Source organism: Curcuma longa, chromosome 3 (assembly GCF_044706935.1).
Source record: "Curcuma longa cultivar G26 ecotype Majalengka, Jawa Barat chromosome 3, ITB_CL_G26_1.1, whole genome shotgun sequence".
NCBI lineage: Eukaryota > Viridiplantae > Streptophyta > Magnoliopsida > Zingiberales > Zingiberaceae > Curcuma > Curcuma longa.
Window position 1 is genome coordinate 7470542 of NC_133863.1, and position 25880 is coordinate 7496421.

The 25880-nt window shown below is 36.4% G+C and overlaps 2 protein-coding genes and 1 long non-coding RNA gene across 3 annotated transcripts; 2 read left to right on the forward strand and 1 right to left on the reverse strand.

Moving 5' to 3' along the window:
- The first annotated feature begins 2951 nt into the window (after window positions 1–2951).
- On the forward strand, window positions 2952–3503 carry LOC141823585 (dirigent protein 2-like). The gene has a single exon (XM_074710881.1). The coding sequence runs from the start codon at window positions 2952–2954 to the stop codon at window positions 3501–3503; it is 552 nt and encodes a 183-aa protein (XP_074566982.1).
- A 4332-nt stretch (window positions 3504–7835) lies between these two features.
- Window positions 7836–8718, reverse strand: LOC141822855 (uncharacterized). Its single transcript, XR_012601371.1, has 3 exons — window positions 8581–8718; window positions 8259–8429; window positions 7836–8165 (listed from the first exon to the last, which is right to left on the reverse strand). It is a non-coding gene; the product is annotated as an uncharacterized LOC141822855 (long non-coding RNA).
- Window positions 8719–17429: 8711 nt separating this feature from the next.
- LOC141824163 (alpha-humulene 10-hydroxylase-like) lies at window positions 17430–19088 on the forward strand. The gene is made up of 2 exons (XM_074711407.1): window positions 17430–18365; window positions 18454–19088. The coding sequence occupies exons 1-2, from the start codon at window positions 17433–17435 to the stop codon at window positions 19072–19074; spliced, it is 1554 nt and encodes a 517-aa protein (XP_074567508.1). The 5' UTR covers window positions 17430–17432; the 3' UTR covers window positions 19075–19088.
- The last annotated feature ends 6792 nt before the right edge of the window (window positions 19089–25880 follow it).

Genomic DNA, 25880 nt, shown 5'->3' on the forward strand with positions numbered 1-25880 from the left:
TGTAATATATTATCCATAGGATTCAAATTAAAATATGTATCGATTAGAAATACGAGGAGATCAAGAACAAAAATTAACATTTTCCATCATATATAAATCTCTAACTATCATTGAGGTGACGAATCACTGTCAATACTCAAGCTAAGGGTGACATAGCATGATGATATTTGTAGCTCTGGATTGTACCCCGTAGGCATTTAAATTCGGGATAAAAAGACTTATTAAAAATTTATTTATGTTCCTTTAATATATATAAGATTAATTAAAGGAAAAGACTTGAATAATTTATTAAATTAAATGAACAAATTTAAACACATATAATTAGTCTATTAATATTTATGAACAAAGATTGTGATCAATTGTTTATAAATAGTGATCATAAATAATATTCATAAATAAAATTTATACATGAGCGATGTTCATTAATAAATTTTTTATTAGATTTGTAAATAGATTAAAAAAACTCTCAAAACAAACTAAAAAGTTTGTAATATCAAACTCACTGGCTAGTTTTAAAATGTAAAAAACCTTAAATAATAAAACAAGCTCCAATAATTACATTGTTCTTATTTCTATCTTTGTTTTATAAGTTTATGTGTTATGTTAGTGTTAAACCTTACGTATATGATTGATATATGATTTTGATGTTTAACCAAAGTTTAAATTAGGAGTACAACTATTTTTTTTATAATAGTTAATTAACAAACTTCCTCCTACTTTGCTTATCCGGTAAATCAGAAGCATGACCAATGCACATTCAAAAGTTAACTTCTAAAATATTTGTCTTTATTGAGATTCAAACCCTACTTAGCCAAGTGTGCAAAAGCATAAAACTTATCATGTATTGCAACATCAACAAATGAAAACCCAAGTAGGTTAATAAGGATTGGATACTTGGCACATGAAAATTTTGATTTGGCAAATGTAGTCTTAATATATCGCCAATGATCAAATGCTAGGCATGACAACAAAGTCTTAGCAAATTGATGAGGACATGATGTTAGGCAAATGAAATTTCAAAGGCAACAAGCTTCATGACATGGTGAAATCCCAAAGGCTTGATTGAAAAGCCTCTTGTTACAAAGATAAAACTCTATGAGAAGAAAGGGTTTAAGCGAAAATGTAAAGCTTGAAAGGATTAGATTTAAATGCAAACTTAGCCTTGGAAATGACTAGAATTAATCAAAGTTCAGTTGATTGAAATAGACTTTTCAATCGGTTAGTAGATTAGTGAGAAATGACTAGAATTAATCAAAGTTCAGTTGATTGAAATAGACTTTTCAATCGGTTAGTAGATTAGTGATTAATACTAATAACTCAGTATACTAGTAAAACCTCAAATCTCAAATTCGAGGGTTTGTGATTTAGGCTAGTCAACTGAAATAATTGAGGGTTGAGTTAAGTGGATAGGTGACTCAATCAATTAGCCAACGAACTTAATATTTATGTATAGAATATTCAAGAGAACAATCGACGATTAATGACATATATATAGAAGTCGATTACTTTAAATAGGATCAGTCAATTGGTTTTCAATTATAACACAAAAAAGTTATCATTATGATCAATAGATTTATCGATGATTATGATCAAGATTAATGGAGCAGCTAGCAATCAATTAAAATAATAATTGGATGACTACTGTTGGCTTAATTACTCATATCTAATTAAAATTGTTTCATAAGTATATTTAAGCAATTGATTTATTGTATTAATTTTTTAACAGTTGGAATTTTTTATAATAAATTTAAGGCTATTTATAATAGAACGTGATCTCGTCTACTTTGATAATGAATTTAAATGTATAATAATACTCCAAGTCGTGATATTCTTGCACTTTGAATTCTACAACCTTTTGGTACTTCGAGAACGTTTCTTAAATACGCAAGCAATGATATCATCTCTTCCGATCCACCAACCATATATTGCTATGTAAAATATTATTTAAGAAGGTGCAGGTTAAAGACCATCGTAATTCCTTTTTTTTGTATTAATTTAACATTATTGTATATGAATCATTTACTTACACGTATGCATCCTTGATAATTTTTTAAATTGTCCTTGTAATTATTCATTAATATTGTCTTTTTATTGTATTAATTGCTTTCATTGTTTTGTAATTAACGATAGCTGTTGCATGCATATCACTCCCAGGCCACCATCGACGTAATTTCATTTTGCCTCTAATATTTTATTAACCTTTTTCATTTTCACCCTATCTGTTTTCAAGTATTACATCTAGTTTTATATATAGTTTACAAAAGAGAACCAAACACACAGGTGACCTTGTTGTCGTCTCCACTCCCTAAACAATGTTTTTTCATAGCCATTATAATTAACTTTTTAATTAAAAGAAATTTCTAGTGCCTATGAATGTCAAAAATAAAAGAGAGAAAAAGATATCATTGCTACGAAAGAAATTGATAAAGGAGAAGAGAGACCTTAATTATATGTCCTTATCGTTTAAACTAATTAGACTTAACTTAATTATTCCACGCACTTTAAATTAAATGAGCTTGAACAAGGCCAAAACTACAACCAGTGTTAAATGCATGCACCATGAATATATCCTAGATTTGATGTACTTAAGGTTAATTGAACCATAAACTATCATAGATAATCCCTCTTCGCGTGATCAAGGTAAGTAAACATCATATATTGGATCCACCTAACTAGCTAGACAATATATTAAGCTCATACGTATATATTATTATATGATCATCATTAATTTGTCGATAGCAACCTTTGAAATGTGTATGGCTGAGCGTTTGACAAGTAAATAAAAAGGATAATTGATGGATATACCAAATCACCAACCAAACAATAAATTAAATAGTCGAGGGGCAAAGTAAAGTGAAAATTTTCAAAAATTCGAGGGGCAAAAGAAAATTTCCCTCAGCTTATATAAACCACGTACGTCCGTTGCACTGAGCTATAGCTGGGACACATCAATGGCTTCCTCACCCTCGTCCTCCTGCTCCTGCTTCTTCTTCTTCTTCTTCTTCGTCTTTCTCATTCACGCTACATTCCTCACAAGTATTGCCTCCGGCGACGACTACCAGTACCTGCACCTGTACCTCCACGAGAGAAACCTTGGCGCGCCCAACGGCACGATGGTGTACGCGGTGGAGCTTCGCCGGGACACCCCCTACGGAAACGGCTTCGGCAACATCATCGTCTTCGACAACGTGCTGCGCGAGACGGCGGACCCGGCCTCGCTGGCCATCGGCAGGGAGCAGGGCTTCGGGGTGGGCTCCAGTCTGGCCCAGAATTCCGGCCTCACCATGCTGGAGCTGGTGTTCACCGCCGGAAGGTACAACGGGAGCTCCCTCTCCCTGTTCGGGACAATAAGGTCGACGGGCGGCGCGTCGGAGCGTGGGATAGTCGGCGGAAGCGGCCGGTTCAGGCTGGCGAGGGGCTACGTGTTGTCCAGGGTCGTCGGCGGCACAAACGAAACACTCATTTGGGAGCTCGATGCTTATATTTTGCGTCACCATCAGTAATACACACAATATATTTATCACAGGAAATTAAAACAAAATAAATCTATAGTCTCACTAGCTTCACATATATTTATTTTAAAACTCTCTGGAGTATAAAATGAAAATTCTGTAGCTTATTATTAAGTTTAACTTTTTTATATATATGTATGTATGTATATATAACATACAAATAATTGTGCCAGGTATGTATATTTCTGTGCAATACATATAATTATAAGTATTATTTGGACATTATGGGGTTCTCGAAAAAAAAAGGATATTTGGACAATTATATTTATTTGATAGAAATGGCTAGTCCAATCAAATTAATTAACTAATTTTATAATTTGTTAATATATACTTATTCTAGAGATAAATCACGAAAGATTTTTTTATCCTAATACAATGACTCTTTTTGCTTGAAAAAGGTATTTTACATCGGTTGAAAATTGATCTCAACATCCATTATATTGTGGCAAATACTAATGCAAGTAGCAACGGTGGCAGCCCCTATATATGACACATATAATCGTATAATGCATCAAGTACAATTTGATATAATATTTAATAATATTTTTCTAATAAAACAAGTAAGCTCTAAATTAAAATGATATCAAATTGTAGAAGTATTATTTTTTTTTTCTGCAAGAAATAAAGTATTGCACATTAATTAAATTCTTGACTAATATGCCTCATAATTGAATCTTTGTGATCATAGAAGAAAAGCATAAAAAAATAAAGCAATTTGACGAAGAACTCTTTTCATATTTACGCAGGATCGAAAGTCAAAATCTATATATAATATGTTGTAGACCCGATGGTGTACGTACGTGGTGGAGCTTCGCCGCGACGCCACCTCCGGCAACAGCACGGCAACGTCGTCGGCCTCGCCGGTCATCGGCAGGGAGTAGGGTGGGCTCCAGTTTGACCCCAAGATTCCGGCCTCACCGTGCTGGAGATGGCGTTCGCGGCCGGGAGGGGTACAGCTAGCCGATCGAGGCGATACGACCGATGGGCAGACTGCCGGAGCTCGGGATCTTCGGCGGTGCCGGGCGGTGCCGGGCCGTCAATGGCAATCATTTAGCTTGTAAATTAAGGAAACTACCAAATTTAAAATTATATCATTCCATTTTATTCAATTATTAATTTTTAAATAAATAAGTTAAAGTACTTAAACTGTTTTAAAAATTTTAAAATATTATTATTGATAATCCAGTCAAAGTGGTCACATCACAATATTCTCTGGCCAGACAACAAATGCTTGTCTTGTCTATATAGTCTCCCTTTATTATCATTTATATAAGACGATGTTATAGCTGTCATTCTTAGCTATGTATACTATCCATCGCGTGCAGCATGAGAAATCCATATTAATAATTTCATCTTAATCTGACTAGCTAATTAAATAACAATTGCCTTATCAAGCTATGTGCATCCGTGCGCACTTAGTTTTATTTTTTTTTAATTTAAGATATAATATTTTAAATTTAAGATTTAGAATTTAGAACATATATATTATTTAAGTTAAAAGAAGTGAAAATAAAAAAAAAATATTGAGTGCACATAGATAGAGTAAGCAGGATAACATGAGCAACATATTATTCCCCTATATATATATATATATATATATATATATATATATATATATATATATATATATATATATATATATATATATATATATATATATATATATATATATATATATATACACCGCCGTTTCCACCGCCGTCGCGCCGCCGTCCGGTCACCGATCAGTGAGCGCTTAAGAATTATTTTTAAAATTTTTTTAGGGTTTAAAGTTTATGATTTAGAATTTAATATTTAGGTTAAAAAATGAAAATTATTGGGATATAATTAAAGTTTCACATTAAAAATACATAGGTTAAAAAAAAAATTATGAATTTATAAAATGGAAAATATCTTTATTGGTATGAGACTTTTTGAGTTGAGCGAAAAAAGAAAATCATGATAGTTTAATCTAAAGTGGACAATATCATATGAGTTGGTCAAGAATAAAATATCATGATACAACAATTATTTTTATATATATCTCCTTTAGGCATCCTACTTAATATTTTTAATATTCAAACAAATTCCACGATTTATTTTATTATCAACGGTCATAATTGAATATATATAGCATATGGAGTTTAAATGAATGGTGAAGTACTTGCATCCTTGCACATTAAGGTGATATTTTGATTTTATCGATATTAATAATTGAAAAAAATTAATACTAGATGTTTATGAGTTATTCAAGAATGAGTAAAACTGTATATATATATAATAAAATATGCAAACAGATTCCACAATTTATTTTTTTATCAATTGTCATAATTGAATATATATAGCACATCGGCATTCGATCAGAAGTCATTATCGAAACTTGCAACTGCCAGTTTATTATTATTATTAAGAATCTCAAAGCCTATAATATACAATTATATATTTCTGTTGTCACCTCACATGGAGTACTTTCTTTATGATTACATAACAATGACGAGGTTAAATTATATTTCAGAATGATATAAAAAAGCTTTTGCTGTAACTTTTGAGTAATGAACGATATCAATTATTTACGTATATATATTAATTTTATTTTTTTCTTTGAAGGTTTACGTGGGGTTGACAAAAAAGAGACTATATAAACCACCTCGTAGTTCAGTAGTTTTCCATCCTTAATTCATATTATCAATTTAATCACAAAATGGCTGCAGCCTCATCGTCTCCATATCCCTTCCTTCTCCTCCTCCTCTTCGTCCTCTTTCCGGCGAACGGCGCCTCTGCCTCGGCCGACGAAGGTGGAGAATACATACGCTTCTACATCCACGAGAAAAACCTAGGGACAGCCAACTCCACGTTGGCGTTCTCGGTGAATCTCCACCAGGGCGGCACGGCTGCCGGCTTCGGGAACATCATAGTCTTCGACAACGTCATCCGCGATGCGAGGCTGACCCGGCCTCGCCGGCCATCGGTAGGGAACAGGGCTTTGGAGTCGGCTCGAGTTTGGCCCAAGATTCCGGCCTCACCGTGTTGGAGCTGGTGTTCACCGCCGGGAAGTACCAGGGGAGCTCCCTCTCCGTGTTTGGGCTGATAAAGACGTCGGGCGAGCAGGCGGAGCGCGGCATCATCGGCGGCACCGGGCGGTTCCGGTCTGCGAGGGGTACGTCTTGTCAAAGGTCGTCGGTGCCACCCAGGAAACTCTCGTCTGGGAGCTCGTCGCTCATGTTCTGCATCATGGAGTCTGACGCGCGTTGGCAAAGTTAATTTCATGTTAATTAATAAAACATTTGTTTAATTAATCACAGTGTTTGCGTTGGCAAAGTTAATTTCATGTTAATTAATAAAACATTTGTTTAATAAATCACAGTGTTTGCGTTGGCAATTATATAATTAATCTATTATTCTTTTCAACGAATCCATAAATATGTCAATTCTGATGTTGCTAATCCACTTGATGCATGTAGTGGTCAAGGAAGGATTTTTTTCGCTAAAGTTTTGGAAATAATTTTGGAATTATAAGTTTTGGGAAATAATTTATTAAAAATTAAAGTTGACTATTTGGAATATGAAACTATATTAAGATTAATTTTTAAAATCTTTTTATAGTTTAAGATTTACATGAGTCTATTTTGTAAAGTGATTTGGAATTGATAATGGTGGTGAATTTAGTGTAGAATAATTTTTATTCTTATATATTCGTTAATACAACAATTAATTAAGAGTTTTTCTAGCTAATTATTATATATAAAAAACTATATAAAGCTCCTTCAAATCAAGTTTGGAGAATCTCCATCATGTCCAAATCTTCGATCTTCATGCCTTGAGGAAGCTTCCAGTCGAAGTGGAAGAGGAGGTGATCAGCCAGTGCAACTTCCGCCTATCATATATATATATATATATACAGCAGTGAATCAAAGAGATATTTGAGTATAACTCTAGCACATTTATGTACGAATCTGTGAATCAAAGAGAAGTAGCACATCTCACCAAAAAAAATAAAAAACAAATGGCTAGCTACATAAAGATGAATTTTAGTTTGTGAAGTTGAATACAAAGTGCTTAAAATTGCTGCATGCATGACCTCGGGCAGTCACATATGGAATTCCAGATTCAAACTTGGATCGTTTTCCTAAATAACATGAATAAAAATTAGGGATCTCATCCTTATTTGCTATCGATCCTTATTTGTAATCGATTAATTAGTAAGTACATTTTGAAAATTTTATAATTATTTATAAAATCATTTTTTACTATTATAAAATTATTTTAAACTCAAGTTATTTTGAACAATACTAGAAACACACTGTTCAGCATTTTCCTTCTCAAGTTATCTTTTTCTCCTACATCTTCTTCAAAGGAGACTTTGAACAACACACTGACCTGTTCTACCAACAAGGAAATCTTAAATCAAACAAGTGAGGTACAGGCTTAACAAATGTTCCTCAAATATACAAGCTTATCTCCCTGTGATCCCCAGATGCCATGGGGAACAAGTTAAAGTTTCATTTATAGAAGAAAAAAACTAAGATGAACATCACGGAATACATCAAGATGGCAAGTATGCATGGGCGGAGCTCATTAGATGGCAAACTACAACATTGTTTCAAGCCTCCGAAGAAATAGCCATGGCAAGTATGCACAAAGAAGTGGAATGCTGTATCACTGCAGGTTGATTACCTAGAAAGAAATAAGATCTCGGTTACAAATGTAGCAGCTAAACTTACTATATGGTCAGTGATCAGTAAGGCAAAATGAATGTTAATACAAAACCTGTTGCAGCTCGTGAAGCAGCATCTTTGACATGCTTCACAGCATCTTTGACATGCACATTTATGCCGAAGAAGTGTATTTGAGAATGGCAGCTACAATCCTCTCCTTGTGTCTGGTTGGAAATGCTTCCAGCAGCACTCCATTTTTATAGAAGTGAAACAGTGGCACTGCCTGCACAAATCACACCCTAGAGTTGGTTGGGCAGCTTAAAGGTGTAATCTTTGTTTACCATTATTTGAATGTAGGCCTTTCATTTGATCCCAACGTGAAACCTGTCTAATATTATTAGTCAAATTTAATAAGTAAAATGAAAGAAACACACCCTTATTATCAGTCGATCTGCCACCTCTGATTGTTCATCATATTCATCAATGACCTAAAGAATGCCACAATTAGCAATTTGCAAAATTTGCAATGTAACACTGTGCAGAAACTAATTCTTGAATTATGGAATGTTTCTTACATAGATGAAAATAAATTCAATTTACTTCATAGCAATAATCCAACTATCCAAGATCATCAAATATCACAAAGATGAACCATATCCTGTAATGCATGCATTTCATTCTCTTCAATCTTCATTATTAACCTTGATTAGATTTCAAACCCACCACCACTTCCAATATCAATAGGGACTAAACACATACAAAAGTTCAAAAGTAAAACAAAATGAACATGAAGCTAATATTTGATGGCCTAGGTGTGCAGGGAGAAGAGACCAAAGGCACGAGACCAAATTCTGTGAAATAAACCATACCAGTTTAAAATAAATGCTGTGAAATAATTCCAAATTAAATAAAATTTAAACCCTAAATTATACCCTAGTGCAGAGGGAGTAGTGGCGGCGAGCAGAGGTTGGCGGCGGCGATCAGAAGGCGCCCAGCAGATCCTGGCAGCGAGCAGTGCAGGCGGCGGCGAGCAGAAGGCGCCCAGCAGATCCTGGCAGCGAGGAGTGCAGGCGGCGCGGCAGAGGAGGAGAGAGCAAGGGACCTGCGCGGCAGCGAGCAGTGCCGGCGGCACTGCAGAGGAGAAGAGAGCAAGGCGGAGGACTGCGGCGGAGGAAGAATCGGGGCGGGGCTTAGGGCTCGATCTGTCTGCGGCGGCGAAGAGAAAGGCGGAGGACTGCGGCGGCGAAGAGAAAGGCGGAGGAGGGTTAGGGTTTTCGACGTCGAAGAGAAACGGAGGAGAGGAGAGGAATGGCGAGCACTGGCGGAGGGTTAGGGCTTGGAGGAAGGAATGGCGAGCAATGGCGGCAGGTTAGGGCTTGGAGGAAGAATCGGGAGTTTAGGCGGAGGAGGGAGGTTTGCGGTGGCGAAGAGTAGGCGGAGGGTTAGGGTTTTTCTGCGGAGAAGAGATCGCGAGGAGGGAGGCTTTTCTGCGGAGAAGAGATCGCGAGCGGGGTTTTTCTGCGGTTAGGGTTGCGGCGGCGAAGAGAAAGGAGGAGATCGCGTAGGGTTGGAGGAAGGAATCGCGCGCTCTGTTAGGACTTGAGAAGAATCGCGGAGACGAGGCTTTTCTCTGCACGCGAGCGCGGTCGGTCCCAGCCACGTGGAAGCCACGTAGGATGTCGCCCACGCGAAGCCCACCGTTCGTCGCCCAGCAGATCACTTATAAGTATTATTGGACATTATGGCTTTATTGAAAAAGGAGATTTGGACATGCCCAATTATATTTATTTGATAGAAATGGCTAGTCCAAGCAAATTAATTAACTAATTTTATAATTATATATATATATATTTTTAATCTCACGTAATCTGAAAAGGAATAAATCATGGAAGATCTTTTGTCCTAACATACACTGACTCTTTTGCAAGGAGGAGGTATTTTACATCGGTTGAAAATTGATCTCAACATCCATTATATTGTGGCAAATACCCTATGACACATATAATCATATAATGCATCAGGTACAATTTGATATAATATTTAATAACATTTTTCTAATAAAACAAGTAAGCTCTAAAATGATATCTAAATTGTGCATAGAAGTATTATTTTTTGCTGCAAGAAATAAAGTATTCACATTAAATTCTTGACTAATACGCCTCATATTTGAATCTTCTTGATCATAGAACAAAAGCATATTAAAAAAATAAAGCAATTTGAGGAAGAACTCTTTTCATATTTACGCTGGAAGTCAAATCTATATATAATATATTGTACGTGCAAGAGAAACGTAGACCCGATGGTGTACGTGGTGGAGCTTCGCCGCGACGCCACCTCCGGCAACAGCATGGCAACGTCGTCGGCCTCGCCGGTCATCGGCAGGGAGTAGGGCTTGGGGGTGGGCTCCAGTTTGACCCCAAGATTCCGGCCTCACCGTGCTGAAGATGGCGTACGCGGCCGGGAGGTACAGCTAGCCGATCGAGGCGATACGACCGATGGGCAGACTGCCGGAGCTCGGGATCTTCGGCGGCACCGGGCGGTGCCGGGGCGTCAGTGGCACTAACGGAACTCAACGCTAGCTTATATATGCTGAAGTCTAGCTTAATTCAATAATTTAGCTTGTAAAGGAAACTACCCAATTTAAAATTGCATCATTCCATTTTATTCGATTATTAGTTTTCAAATAAATAAGTTAAAAGTACTTAAACTGTTTTAAAAATTTTAGAATATTATTATTGATAATCCATTCAAACTTGGCACATCTCAATATTTTCCAGACAACACAATGCTTGTCTTGTATATATAGTCTCCCTTTATTATCATTTATATAAGATGATGTTATAGCTGTCATTCTTAGCTATGTACGTGCATCATGAGAAATCCATATTAATAATTTCATCTTAATCTGGCTAGCTAATTAAATAACAATTGCCTTATCAGGCTATGTGCATCTGTGCACAACTAGTATTAATTTTTTGATTTTTTTTTTTTAAATTTAGGGTATAATGTTTTAAATTTAAGATTTAAAATGTAAGACAGAGTATTTAAGTGAAAAGAAATGGAAATTAAAAAAAAAAATTGAGTGCACATAGATGTGGCCGGAATCCGGCCGTAATTCGGCCGGAATCCGACGCGGCCATTGCTCGTCGCGATTCCAGCGAATCGTGGTCGGTTTCCGGCCAAATCGCGGCGGGAGACCGGCCGAGGAAGGACCACCGGCGGCCGACAGTCCTTCCGCGGCCGGGCTTCGACTGCGATTTGGCCGGAAATCGGCTATAATTCGCCCGCAAATGGCTCGGCACCGCAATCAGAGGTTTCTGATCAAATTCGCCGGATTTCGACCACTATCCGGCCGGAATCCGACGCCGGTATATATATATATATATATATATATATATATACGCTACGCTGTACGATGATGAATCTGTGATCCGTGCGCGACACTCATGACCCACGGCCGCTCTTGCCATGCCGTGCCGTCCGGCCATCGTCGGCCACCGCCCCGGGCGCTATTGACTCACCGGCGCTCCGTCCGACATTGGATTCCGGCCGGATTGTGACTGGAATCCGATGGAATTCGGCCGGAAACAAAATCGGCAGTGATAGCGCCGTTTCTGGCTAAATTGTGATCGGATTCTATTAAAATCACGGTCAAAGACCAGTCGAGGAAGGACCGGCGTCGCACGAAGATAACTCCTCCTCACCCGTCGCCGGAGTTCCGTTGGAAAGACTATTGCCCTATGGCCTTAGGTACTTTTTTTGTGGACCGATTTAATCAGCGTGCACTTACGAAGCATAAGGGAATTTCTATTTGATTTGGTTCCTGGATTGCAGGCGCGTAAGAAAATTGTTTTCAGTGGATCCAGCAGATTACATGCTAGCCATTTGTGGAAATGATGCATTGAGGGAGCTTTCATCCCCTGGGAAAAGCGGTAGCTTCTTTTTAGTTTTTTCTAACGCAGGATGATCGTTTCGTGATCAAGACATGCAGTTAAAAAATCAGAACTGAAGGTTAGATATTATCCGACTTTTGTACACGAGGGATTGAGTTAACCAGAACTGTCGAGTAACCAGTCTGCTCGTACTGATTCATTCTACAGGAAATGCATGTATCTAGTCTAGACTCCACTCTCATCGATAAACTTTGAACAAACATTAGATAAATATCAAATTATGCCAAGGAAACGCATCGTGGTTTAACTTTTGCCCTTTTGAATATAACTTTGTGTATCAATGTCACACTCTCTGTATTTCTCATGTGAGCATTACTCATTCTCTAAAGTTGAAGTGTTTGAGTAGAATTGATCATCTTCCCATGAATGTTGATGGCTAGTCTACTCCAGGTACTCATCAGGATGTTGCCCAGTTATTTCCGACATGTATGCCAGCATGAGAAGTCACTGGTGACACGATTCTACTTATACATCCGTTGGTGATTCTCCGACTTTATGCTGCATTTCTGTTTGATGAAAGCAGGCCCGGTTTGTTGTCATGGGTAATGTGTTCTGCTCCGAGTATCAAATACATAAAAGGTTTGACTTGAAGGGTTCATCCCATGGTCGGACAACTGAGAAGAATTTGACTTGTGTGACTTGAGTCCAACTCGAGTCTCACACAATCTGAGTTGACTTGAGTCTAACTCGAGTCCAACTCAATCCGAATTGACACTAAGAGCTAATTCTAACAAGATCTTCCTCATCTGCTTCCAGTAGCCACCGTACGGAGACATGACGGCTCCACGACCACCATAGGTCAATATTTTGGAGAAGGTCAAGTCGGCGGGTCGGTCAGCAAATTTGAGATCATGGCGCTTGATGATCTCTTCCACCGCCTCCACAGACGAGGCAACCACTTGGTCGACCTGTCCAAGTCGGAGATGGACGAGGGGGCTGTAAATTCGGGCGAGTTGGCGGAGGATACGGTAGTGGTCGACCTGTCCAAGTCGGAGATGGACGAGGGGGTCGTAAGTTCGGGCGAGTTGGCGGAGGATACGGTGAGGGTTGCCGCCTACGAGCTGGTGGATGTTTCCAATGAGGGGAAGCCTGGGCGGGCCGGGCGGGAAAGGAGCTAATACTACTTGTGCTCGTTGCTTCTGCACTCTTCTTCTCGATCTTTTTATCGATAAAGTTACGAAGAAGCCAAGGAAGAGAGTGATGAAGAAGAAGGGGGAGGAGAGGGAAATAGCTTCCATGGCCATGCTAGTGCAGTAGCAAAGCATGCATTTAAAATGCTATTAATTATTTGTGCTCGAGGTTCGGATTGATTGAGCTCTCTTCCTTAGCTTGCATGCATTTATAGAAGAAAAATAATACGCTACATAAAAATGTAACATCAAAATACAACATGACACACTCTATACAATGGATCTCAATGGAGTGTGTCAAGTTGTGTTTTCATGCTACATTTTTCATGTAGTGTATTATTGCTTTTTTATAGAATACGTAAAGTTTACTTTTCTTCTGTAAAAAGGTAGAATCCGTCATCTTAGCGGCCCCACACGACCATTTGTGAGGAGGTAAATCGAGAAATTGTAGTTGGTTACGACGCAGGAGGATATTGCCTGGCTTCGTCAGGATTCGAACTCTTGTCCTCTTCTGCAACTCTGCTGCGTCGTAACCAACTCAGCTATGTCCCGAAGCCACGTGCGTAATGCTTACTTAGTCCATAGCCGCCTTCTCATGATCATATTTGTAAAATTTGAATTGCTTACTTCTTTTCACTAATCGACACTCATCCTGCTCCAAGTCAACTAAATATAATCTGATCAATTATATGAACACAGTAATTATATATATATAGTTAGGTAAAACAAATTAAATCGTGTGATTAATGCCTTCTTTCCATAAATAATTATTAAAGTATCGTCACAAAGAAAATAATTAAGAGACCGTGATCTAATTAAGGATTAGAAATAAGAGACAATGTGGACTGATTGGGGGAATTAATAGACCACCATCTTTATCAATACACTGAACATATATAGTCAATCGGTGATGTTAAGGTGATTAAACAATGGATTAATATATCTTTTACTACTTTTAAAGTTCTAAAGCAATGAATTAATTTGACTAATCTAATAAAAAAAATATGTATTTGTGTCGTTGTGTTGCCTGATTTCAATTATTTCGGCAATTAGAGGTGAATCTATTTGTATGATTTGAATCATTTCAGAATTTGAAGTTTAGCTCAGTTTTGAATTTTCTTTTGGTACTGTTAATAGGATGATATTATTTTTAAATAACTAAAAAATCCGTGATAGGCCAATTTTTCCATTAAGTTTTTAGTGTGGTTACGTTGAGTATTAATATATGCCTCCTCACAAATGGTCGTGAGACCTCGTGTGAGGCCGCTAAGGTGACGGATTCCACTTTTTTACATAAGAGTATTAATATATGAAATTTTTAATTAAACTATTTGTAATAAATTAAGATTATTACTTATGGAAATATTATAAAATTCATAGATGAATGATGCCAACAAGGCAACAAGACTGCAATGCAAAATGGTCTTCTTATATTCCTTAATTTCCACTCATTTTCCGCCCTCAGGTGCGGCGAATTGACCAGGGGGGAGGAGAACAGCAAACGTATTCGAATTTGATCTTTCAAATTAAATTACTATTTAATTGACTTCACAAAGATAAATAAATTTTACTTGATTCATCGCCTCACAAAACAATTGTAAACAGTTACGATAATGACCTCTGACACAAGCTATCCCAACCGGGTAATCATGCAACAACAAGTAACATCGTAAAATTCTTACAGCGATTACATCCAAGACCTAGTCATAACAGACAATTACTATTAATTTTTCCCTTCTCAAATACCTTTCGGAGGTAAAGAAATCTTTTACAATCTCAAATACCTTTCGAAGGCAAAGAAACCTCTTACAACACTTATTGTATATAAAACAATACACAAATGAAAACAAAGATAGAAATAAAAATAATATAAATACAAAACGTTATAAGATTAATGTATCTTTACTTTGAATGTTTTATTATCGCTTTGGTTTGCCTTTTGATGGTAGGAAATGCAATATCATTTCATTTTTAAATCTTAAAAAAATTGACACTCTTTTATAAAATTGCATTCTGGTTGATTTCCACTTAGTAATCGATTGCTTACATTCATCAATTGATTGTCATCAAATCTAAACACTTAAACGTATAAAACAGCTCTTTTTTTTTAACCTTTGTAATAGATGGTTAGAAGTCTCCAATCGATTGCTAATATAATGAATAGTCGAACTGACCAATCAATTCTATAACATTCTGTTCGTTGTTATAGTGCCACCAATTAAGTCGTTAATTTGGGTTGCATCTATTGGGTTGGGCTCACTCCGTCAAATTTTGAACCAAGCTCAATCTCATAAAAAACTAAATTAAGCTTAAACAATCATTTCAATGATTTAGACATTTTAGACTCGACTTCACTCAACACAATTACCTTATCAGAAAGTAAACTTGAATACCATAAAACTTAACTCATCAACTTGATTTATTTGCAACCCTACTCTACTTAGTTGTATAATAGAATTGTGTAACTAACTAAATTTGAGGAAAAAAAATATACATCACAAACATAGTTGTATAATTATCCAAAGCTTTACTAAAGCTTTTTAGTTTAGCAAACAGAATTAAATAGTTTCTCTTGATCTGTATTCACAGTCTACTCTCAGATTCAACCAATACAAAATTATAAAAAGTTCTTATAGTTATTAATAACTAAAATAGTATAATATTATTGTGTGCGGCATGATGAGTCTCCACTCATTGTTGATAATCAGATCAAATTAATCAGGAGCAAAGGAGATAGGCACATAAGAGTTACAGAGGCATTTGCACATACTCAGATCATTAAGAAAATGTAGATTTTGTTAAAGTAAATAATTATAAGATACTTTTGAGAATCATGAAGTTATCTAAATTATTTATTTATGGAATAGTTTTAAAAATTTGGACCCGCTTGCTAGAATTGAAGTCATGAATCTAATATGATTGTCGCATAATTAAGTTGGTACTGAAATGATAGAGTTGTATCAATGAATGTAATTTGATTTCCCTCAAAATTTCTTATTACGAATAAACATATATGGTTCAAGAATTTGCATTAAGTGTTGATCGATAAAATATTTTAATTTCAATATATTTTATTAGGACAGTTTTGCCTAAAATAATCTATAAATTTATTGATCTTTCCTTTAATTTGGTATATATTCTTCCTCGACCATTTGATCAATTAGATTTCAATGCACCATAATAATAATAAAAAAATATTTTGGGCTGGGTAATGGGGCTGGGCTATAGCCCATGAAAGCCCATGTTTCTGAGACGAGTGCACCAAGGAGATCACCACTCATCGTGCTCGTCGAGCCCATAATTCCTCTCTCATAGTCACTTCATCTCCAAATATGTTAAAGAAATATTTTTATACAAAATAAATTAAAAAATTATATATTAGTCATTGCTCTTTTTAATTAGTCAAAGTAATTATTGTTGATAATTTATAAACTCCAATAATAGCTTGAAATTTAGGCCAAATTGTGCGATGGCTTCTGACGTTTTATGAACCAACACGGTTCAATTATTTGCATAGTATACCTACAAAATATTTCAATTTCAATGTATTTTATTAGGACAGTTTTTTCTAAATTAATCTATAAATTTATTGACAAACTATTTTTCTCATCAATCGAACTCAATCAGTTTAATTAATTTTCACATAATAAGACATATTGACGTCCTTTTAATTTCCCCTGTCAATCAATCAAGCAAGCAAAGTTGGACTTTAAGTTGTTTAATTAGTTAGTCAACATGCTCGTTCTCCTATTTCTAACCCTCACATCATGTAAATTTCTATTATTTTTCAAACATCATGTAAAGAAAAAGGCTGGAAATTAAGACTCATATAGGAAGGCCATTTTGATGCATGGATAAAATTTAATAGAAAAAATTGATCTATCACCAATTATTTAATTATTTAAAATTATAATTAACTAAAATTCATAACTAATTAAACTAGTTCAAATTCCAACATGATTCAAATCATACAAATAAGTTTAACACTTACTGAAATAATTGAAATAAGCAACATAGTCAAATATATATATATATATATATAATGTTTTCTAATATGGAAGGGCACGAGGGTTCACTAGTGAAAGAAGTATGCAATTTAAATTGTACAAGAGGAATCGTTTATGACTAAGTGAGCTTTAGATCTTCTATAAATGCATGCAAGCTAAGGAAGAGAGCTAACTCAATCCCATCACAAACACTTGCATGGCCATGGAAGCCAATTATTCCCTCTTCTCCCCTTTCTTCTTCATCACTCTCTTCCTCGGATTCTTCATAACTATACTGATAATGAGATCAAGGAGCAGAGTGCATAAGCAACGAGCACAAGTACTATTAGCTCCTCTCCCACCCGGCCCGCCCAGGCTTCCCCTCATCGGAAACATCCACCAATTCGTCGGCGGCTACCCTCACCGTATCCTCCTCCAACTCGCCCGAACTCATGGCCCCCTCATCTGTCTCCGACTCGGACAAGTCTACCAAGTCGTCGCCTCGTCCGTGGAGGCCGTGGAGGAGATCATCAAGCGCCATGATCTCAAATTTGCTGACCGACCCACAGACTTGACATTCTCCAAAATATTGGACTACGACGGAAGCGGAGTCGCCATGGTCCCCTACGGTGGCAAATGGAAGCAGGGGAGGAAGATTTACGCCATGGAGATGCTTAACTCCCGGCGCGTCAAGTCCTACGCCACCATCCGCGTGGATGCAGTCCGTAAGCTCACCGCGGAGATCGCCCGCAAGGCATTTGCTGAAACACCTGTCATTAATCTAAGCCAGATGGCGATGTCCATGATCAATGCGAATGTGATCCAAGTCGCGTTTGGCGACAAATGCAAACAGCAGGCGGAGTTCTTGCTCCTGGTGAAGGAGGCATTTAGCTACATAAGCAGCTTTGCAGTGGCTGATATGTACCCCTCGCTCAAATTCTTCGACACTCTCACGGGATTGAAGTCAAAGTTAGAGGGAGTTCGCGGAAAGCTCGACAAAATCTTCGACGAAATCATCGCACAGCGTCAAGTTGCACTGGCCGCCCAGCCAGCAGAGGAGGATCTAATCATCGATGTACTTCTCAAGCTTAAAGATGAAGAAAATCAAGAATTCCCAATCACATCCAACGACGTCAAGGCCATCATCATGGTAAATGAATTACATACACATATAAAGAATTAATGTTTATTATTATATATCTTTAAATTGCTAGCTAATAGCTTCTTCTTATCTTTAGGAAATATTCTTGGCAGGGACGGAAACATCATCAACGGTTATTGAATGGGCTATGTCAGAGTTGATCAAGAACCCCAAGGCAATGGAGAAAGTCCAAAAGGAGATGAGGGAGGCTATGCAAGGGAAGACCAAGCTCGAAGAAGAGAGTGACATCCCCAAATTCAGTTATCTAAATTTGGTGATCAAGGAGACGCTGCGGCTCCACCCTCCTGCTCCACTGTTGATCCCGAGAGTATGCAGAGAGACGTGCGAGGTCATGGGATATCGAGTGCCTGCCGGAGCTCGAGTGCTCATCAATGCATTTGCACTGGGTAGAGATGAGCAGTACTGGGGCTCTGATGCAGAAAGCTTCAAGCCAGAGAGATTTGAGGGCAGCTCGGTGGATTTCAAGGGCTTCAACTTCGAGTTCATTCCATTTGGTACAGGGCGAAGGATCTGCCCCGGCATGACATTTGGGTTGTCGGTCGTGGAAGTTGCACTGGCTAACCTCCTCTTCCACTTCGACTGGAAGCTTCCTCAAGGCATGAAGATCGAAGATTTGGACATGATGGAGATTCCTGGGTTGGCCGCACCAAGGAGATCACCTCTCCTCGTGCTTGCCAAGCCAATAATTCCTCTGTGAGACTCAATATGATATTGGAGACGCTTTATATAGTACTTTTATATATATATATATATATATATATATATATATATAATAAGAAAAACATGCATATCCTATGTTAAAGAGATATTTTTATACAAAATAAAATAATAAATTATATATATTAGTCATTGCTCTTTTTAATTAGTCAAAGAAATTATTGTTGATAATTTATGAACGCCAATAGCTTGAAATTTAAGCCAAATTGTATGATGGCTTCCACGTTTTATGAACAAACATGGTTCAAAAATTTGCATAGTATTGACCTACAAAATATTTCAATTTCGATGTATTTTATTACAACAGTTTTTTCTAAATTAATCTAAAAATTTATTGATTTTTGATTTAGTAAATTTTCGTCCTCAGCTCGACAACATAGATTTCAATAGACTTGCTGAACGGATTCAGTGAAATAAAAAACAATAGATTAATAATTAATTTAAGATTTGGAATTCAAAATGAAGATGTGGCAAGACATTTGTTTTTTTAAATTCTATAAAAATATAATAAATCCACTCCTTGAAACTATTTATCTAGTCATCCCTCTAATAAAAATAAAACCATTCAATTTATCTAGTCATCCCTCTAATATGATAAAAGTATAATTTGATAAAAGTATTAAATAATGCAATATAATGTAGTGATGCACATACATTTTTATCTTCCTACTAAGAATTTTTTTTCCCTCATCAATCGAACTCAATCAGTTTAATTTTCACATAATAAGAGATATTGACGTCCTTTCCCCTGTCAATCAATCAAGCAAGCAAAGTTGGACTTTAAGTTTAGGGTTGGAAATTAAGTTGGACTTTAAGTTGATTAATTAGTTAGTCAACATGCTCGTTCTCCTATTTCTAACTCTTACATCATGTAAATTTTTATTAATTTTCTTTTATTTTTCAAACATCATGTAAAGAAAAAGGTTGGAAATTAAGACTCATATAGGAAGACCATTTTGATGCATAGATATGGTTTGGTCGCATCATTTAGTAAGAATTTTATACCCAAAAATTTAATAGAAAAAATTGATTTATCACCAATTATTTAAAATTATAATTAACTAAACTTCATAACTAATTAAACTAGTTCAAATTCCAAAATGATTCAAATTAAATCATGCAAATAGATTTACCACTTACTGAAATAATTGAAATCAGGCAACACAATCAAATATACAACATAAGGTTTTCGAATATGGTGTGGCTGACTAAAGTAGTGTGAATATAATGATTAATTAATATAGTTTATATATAGTTGTATGTTGTGTATATAATATGTCGGTCCAAAGAAAAATCTATTGTGTGATCGATTAAGGAAAATCATGAGCTATAATTTTTGAGTGTCAATTAATAAATTATAAGTTAATTTAAAGATAAATGGTAATGTTGTGTCAGATATCTCAATAAAAGAAAATCTATTAACATGCTATTTTGTATACTTTGGCATGTGCTCTATTTTGATGTGGGTTTGTTTTTTTAATTTTTTTTCTCTTTCCAATTTAGTGAACTCAATATCTACCAATATTAGCAACATTCCTATGCTCATGGGCACAAATTTTGCCCTATGGAAAAAGGGCATTAAGGTCATCTTGTGTTATACGGACTTAGACTATACACTCAGGCATGATCAACCCATAGCTCTATCTAGTGCTAGCACTATTGAAGAAAGGGTTGATTTTGACAAGTGATAGGGATCAAATCACATAGGTCTAAGTATCATGAGACTACCAATTTTAGAATCAATAAGGGGCTAAATCTCTGAATGATATAGCAAGTTGATTCACTTCAAATGGAAAAGTTGAGACGCCTACTATTTTGTCGAACATCGTCTCAATGCAGTATAAAGGGAAGGGAAACATCAAAGAGTACATTATGAAAATGTCCAATATGGTAATAAGATTGAAGACACTAAAATTGGAGATGTCTGGAGGAATGTTAGTGCACTTTGTCTTGATATCTTTTTCTGTGCAATCACTCTTTTTAAGATCAGTTATAAAATTCAAAAGAAAAAGTGGATATTCAATGAACTTATTACTTAATGTGTGTAAGAGAAGAAGATACTAAAGCTAGAGATATTTAAAGGCGTTCATATGGTAACAACTACTCATAGTAAGAATAAAAAAGAAAAAAGATAATAAATAAGGGTAAGCAAACTGTAGATTTTGGGGCTTGAGACCATAAAGTGCAAGTGAAACAGGATAAAGAACCAACATGTTACTTTTGTAAAAGAAAAGTCATATGAAAAAAAAGTGCCCTCAATATGCCACTTGACGTATAAAGAAAGGTATTTTTCTCAACTTTGTTAATTCTGAAGTTAATTTAGCTATAGTTTCTCATGACACTTGGTGGGTAGATACTGGTGTTACTACTCACTTAGTGTCACTATGCAGAGTTATCTTAGGAGCCGACTACCGCTTGATACTAAAAGATACATCTATGCGGGAAACGGAAAGAAAGCCAAAGTAGAAACAATAGGTGTTTTCAACTTTATTTAGGAAATAATGTCTATTTGAATTTAGAAGATACATTTATCATACCATCTTTTCAACAGAATTTGATTTCTATTTCTTTTTTGGATAAATCAAGTTATTCTTGTTTATTTGAAAATAAAAATTTTAGTATTTTTTAAAATTCAATATTGCTTGGCAGTGGTTCCTTAATTGATAAGTTGTATAAATTAAACACCATATTTTCTACTAATACTAAGAATGAAATAATGTATAGTATAGGAACAAAGCGAAAAGTGACTAACGAGAATTCATTCATATTGTGACATAGGTGTTTAGGGCATATATCCAAACCACATCTAGAGAGGTTGATGTTAGAAGAAATTCTCGATTTCCTTAATATGACAGTCCTTCTAAGTATGTATAGAGTGCATCAAAGGGAAAACAACTGACAAAGATGACACAGTAATATGCATAAACTGACAAAAGAAATGTAGTGAGGTCTTGGAACTAATACACACGAACTATTTCCTAAGACTTCTTGAAATTATCAAACATACTTTATTAGTTTCATAGATGACTACTTATGATATGACTACTTATATCTTATTCATGAAAGGTCGCAAGCTCTAAACATTTTCAAACTCCAAATATGATATTGAAGGCGCTTTATATAGCCTTTTATATATAATAAAAAAACATGCACAGGGAATGTTAAATGAAGTAATTAAACCCTCAATCGTATCATCTTGATGATCTCCAATTGATTTTCTCATGTGACGACAAATAATAGTTATTCTGATGACTTATTTTTATAGTAAAATTTTAGTGAACATATTGATACGACAAATAATCGTATCAAACGAGATAAGTCATCTCTAGATTTAACCAAATAAAATTGATTCAATAATAAAAAATAATACCCTAGTAGCAACTAAACAAAGATGTAAATAATTACAAAACTCTAATGATGCGAAAAATGAAAATACCCCTAATTAATATAATAACAAAATTTATTTAGTGCCTCTGAAAAGGCTTTAAATGATATTTTTTGGACCTGAGATTGGGCTGTTACGAATTACATCGATAATTATTTGTAAATTTTTTAATAAATTTTGATTTGATATATTAGAAATTATATGGTTCAATCCAAGTCAAAAATTATTGTCTCTCAAAACTTGGATCCCCTGCATCACTTGATGATTAAATTTACCGATAATACAATACAAAACAAAGGTACAAATGTAAAATAATAAAAATAAACTACTTTACAAATTGATTTACTCGCTGTTGAATGCTTTTGAATTATCTTTTGAGGTTTAGGAATGCAATTGATATCAGATAGAATATCAATTATTCTAGAAGCAGAATTTGTTGGGTTACAAAGGTGCAAACATAGTCCCACATCTAAAACACATGGGAAAGATCATGGGTTTAACAAGGATGGAAAGTATCTCCATTGGAATGAGGCCTTTTAGGGAGAGCCCAAGAACAAAACCATGAGGGCTTAGGCCCAAAGTGGACAATATCATGCCATTGTGGAGATACAGACATCCTTGGGGACCCTACAATTAGTATCAGAGCAAGACCGCTCTTCACCGGACTAACCGCCGGATGAGCCATGATCCGGATCTAACCATGTGGGTTGAACCTTAAAAACAAAGGAAGTAGGGGCTCCCGTGTTTGAATCAAGAGGACCAGACACCGGGCAGGAAGGTCGGGAAGTCCTGGTTGCGGTTGGGCAGGAAGTCCTAGTAGGTTGGGTGGACCTGGTTGTGGGGGCATGAAGTCCTGTGTAACACCCGTATTATTTTTCCCAATTTTTAGACTTTAATTGGATTTAGAATAGGAGGAATTTCATTTAGTAATTATGTTATATACATATGTGGTGAAAATATTCGTCTTTCGAAGACGAATCAAACAAAATTTATTTGAACCAAAACGGAGGTCGTTTGATTATCGAACCAAGTGAACCAAGATTGGATCAAATTGAACTAACTTGATTTGGTTCGTACTGGAAGAGGTTTTGATAGGATAAAATAGGTGAAAAGATTCGTCTTGCAAAGATGAATCCAACAAAATTAGTTTGGGTCAAATCGGAAGTCGTTTGGTTAGTGAACCAAGCGAACCAAAATTAAATCCGGTTCGCTATAGTAATGGGTTAGGTTTTAATTGGATTTAACCGGTTTTAATTTAGTTAATCGGTGGTTTAGATTTAATCGGGTAATTACTGTGCATTCCCTATTAAAACACCGCCCGCCGCTCGTTCCCTCCTGCGCCGCGAGACCCCGTCCGCGCAACCGCGCCCAGCCCGCCGCCACCGGCCGATTCCGCCGGCGGAAAACTCGGAACGGAGAGAGCTATAAGAGGAGGCCGAGATCCCTAAACCTAGCGAAGCCTCCGCCGCGCGCTTGGCCGCCCGCCGCGTGGAGAAGCAGCAGCCGCCACCTCCTCTGTTTCTGATCACCGACGAGGCTCAGCGCCGCCGTGAGCCGGCTGCCGCGTGGAGAAGATCGGACCCGCCGCCGCCGCCAAGCGCTCCCCTGACCGCCGTTGACGCCGTTCGTGGAAGAGGAGCAGCCGACGCCGCGTCTGCCCTGTTCGTGGAGAAGACGATTAATTAACTAGATTAATTAATTAAGGTAAGTTAATTAAAGGGTTAATTAGGTTAATTAATTAAGATCATTAGCTAATTAGGGTTAGTTTAAAGTGATTAGATGATATGTGATAAATAATCTGATTAATTAAGATGATTAATATATTAATCAGATAATTAAGTAGGTAATTAAAGGTTATTTGATTAATGAAATATGATAATTTGTTAATCAATCATTAATGATTAGTTTAGTGATTAATTAGTATACATTTAAGGGAATTGGTTAGATCATGGATTACTAGATAATTAATTAAAGTATTGAGACTTAAATAATTAATGGGCAATTAATCAAAGAATTAGATTAGGTCAATGATTTCGGTTAAGTTGTAGTTATAATGTTTCTAGGTCACGCGAAGAAGGCGCTAGAGCACCTCGGAGAAGGTCTCCGATTTCACAAATCTTAGCATTAAAACCTAGTGAGCAGACAAGGTAAGTACATCTCTCACCTGCAGTATGAGTTGCTCCGTTGTTTTCTTTATTCTGTCCATAGTATGTAGAGCATGCATAAAGTATTATTTCCATGACATCATTTTATGTTAAAGCATGTGTAAATTGTTTCTTTCCAAATTGCATGATATAAGAAGTATAAGAAAAGTATTTTACTTTAGACAGGCGGGTATCGGGCGCAAGGCCCACGGGCACAAGGCCCATAAGAAAAGGAATTCTGGGCACAAGGCTCACAAAGAATTCTGGGCACAAGGCCCATAAGAAAAGGAATTCTGGGCACAAGGCCCACAAAGAATTCTGGGCACAAGGCCCACAAGAAATTTAAGTGATACCTCGCTGGGCCCAAAGAAGGATGTTTATTTATTTTCACTTATATATAATATAAGTTTTTCCCATGTCATTTCCAGCATTTCTTTCATATAATAGCATCAGTTATTACGAAGTTTTCTATGGTTTTTGTGAGTTAGATGATGTACTTACTAAGCGTTGCTTATAGTTTGCGTTCCTCATATTGCAGATAAATAAAAGGAAAAGTTTTAGGAAAGAGGAGGCAGCTGGAAAAGTGTTTGATGTGTGGTGTCGACGGAACCGCGGAATAAGATCAAGAAATTAAATAAATATTTATTTTATGTCTAAAAAGTTATTTATTTCTTTTGCTTCCGCATGTTAAACAGAAAAAGAAAAGTTATTTGAGTTATTTTATTTAATAAGTAAAAGTTAAGGAAAGTTTAAAGTATGTGACGTCTCCCTATTAGTATAAGAAAGAGGGGGGGTGTTACATTGGTTGCGACTGGGCAGAAAGTCCTAGTAGGTCGGGTGGACCGAGGGGCAGGAAGTCCTAGTTGCGGCTGGGCAGGAAGTCCTGGTTGCGGCTGGGCAGGAAGTCCTAGTAGGTCAGGGTGGATCGAGAGGCAGGAAGTCCTGGTGGGTCGAACATTCAGACATCAAACGGAGACTTTCCGTTTGAGGGGGGGGTCTGTGGTCCTTTGTTTGAGGGGGGATTGTTGGGTTGCAAAGGTGCAAACATAGTCCCACATCTAAAACACATGGGAAAGATCATGGGTTTAAAAAGGATGGAAAGTATCTCTATTAGAATGAGCGCTTTTGGGGAGAGCCCAAGAACAAAACCATGAGGGCTTAGGCCCAAAGTGGACAATATCATGCCATTGTGGAGATACATACATCCTTGGGGACCCTACAGAATTTCATAGAGGAATTTTAGAGAAGACAAGAAAT

What these genes read in the sequence shown, in the direction of transcription:
- LOC141824163 (XM_074711407.1), top strand. Translation starts at nt 17,433, where the DNA reads ATGGCCATGGAAGCCAATTATTCCCTCTTCTCCCCTTTCTTCTTCATC. An exon ending in ACGTCAAGGCCATCATCATG is followed by an intron (nt 18,366 to 18,453) that starts GTAAATGAATTA and finishes TCTTATCTTTAG; the next exon opens with GAAATATTCTTGGCAGGGAC.
- LOC141823585 (XM_074710881.1), top strand. Translation starts at nt 2,952, where the DNA reads ATGGCTTCCTCACCCTCGTCCTCCTGCTCCTGCTTCTTCTTCTTCTTC.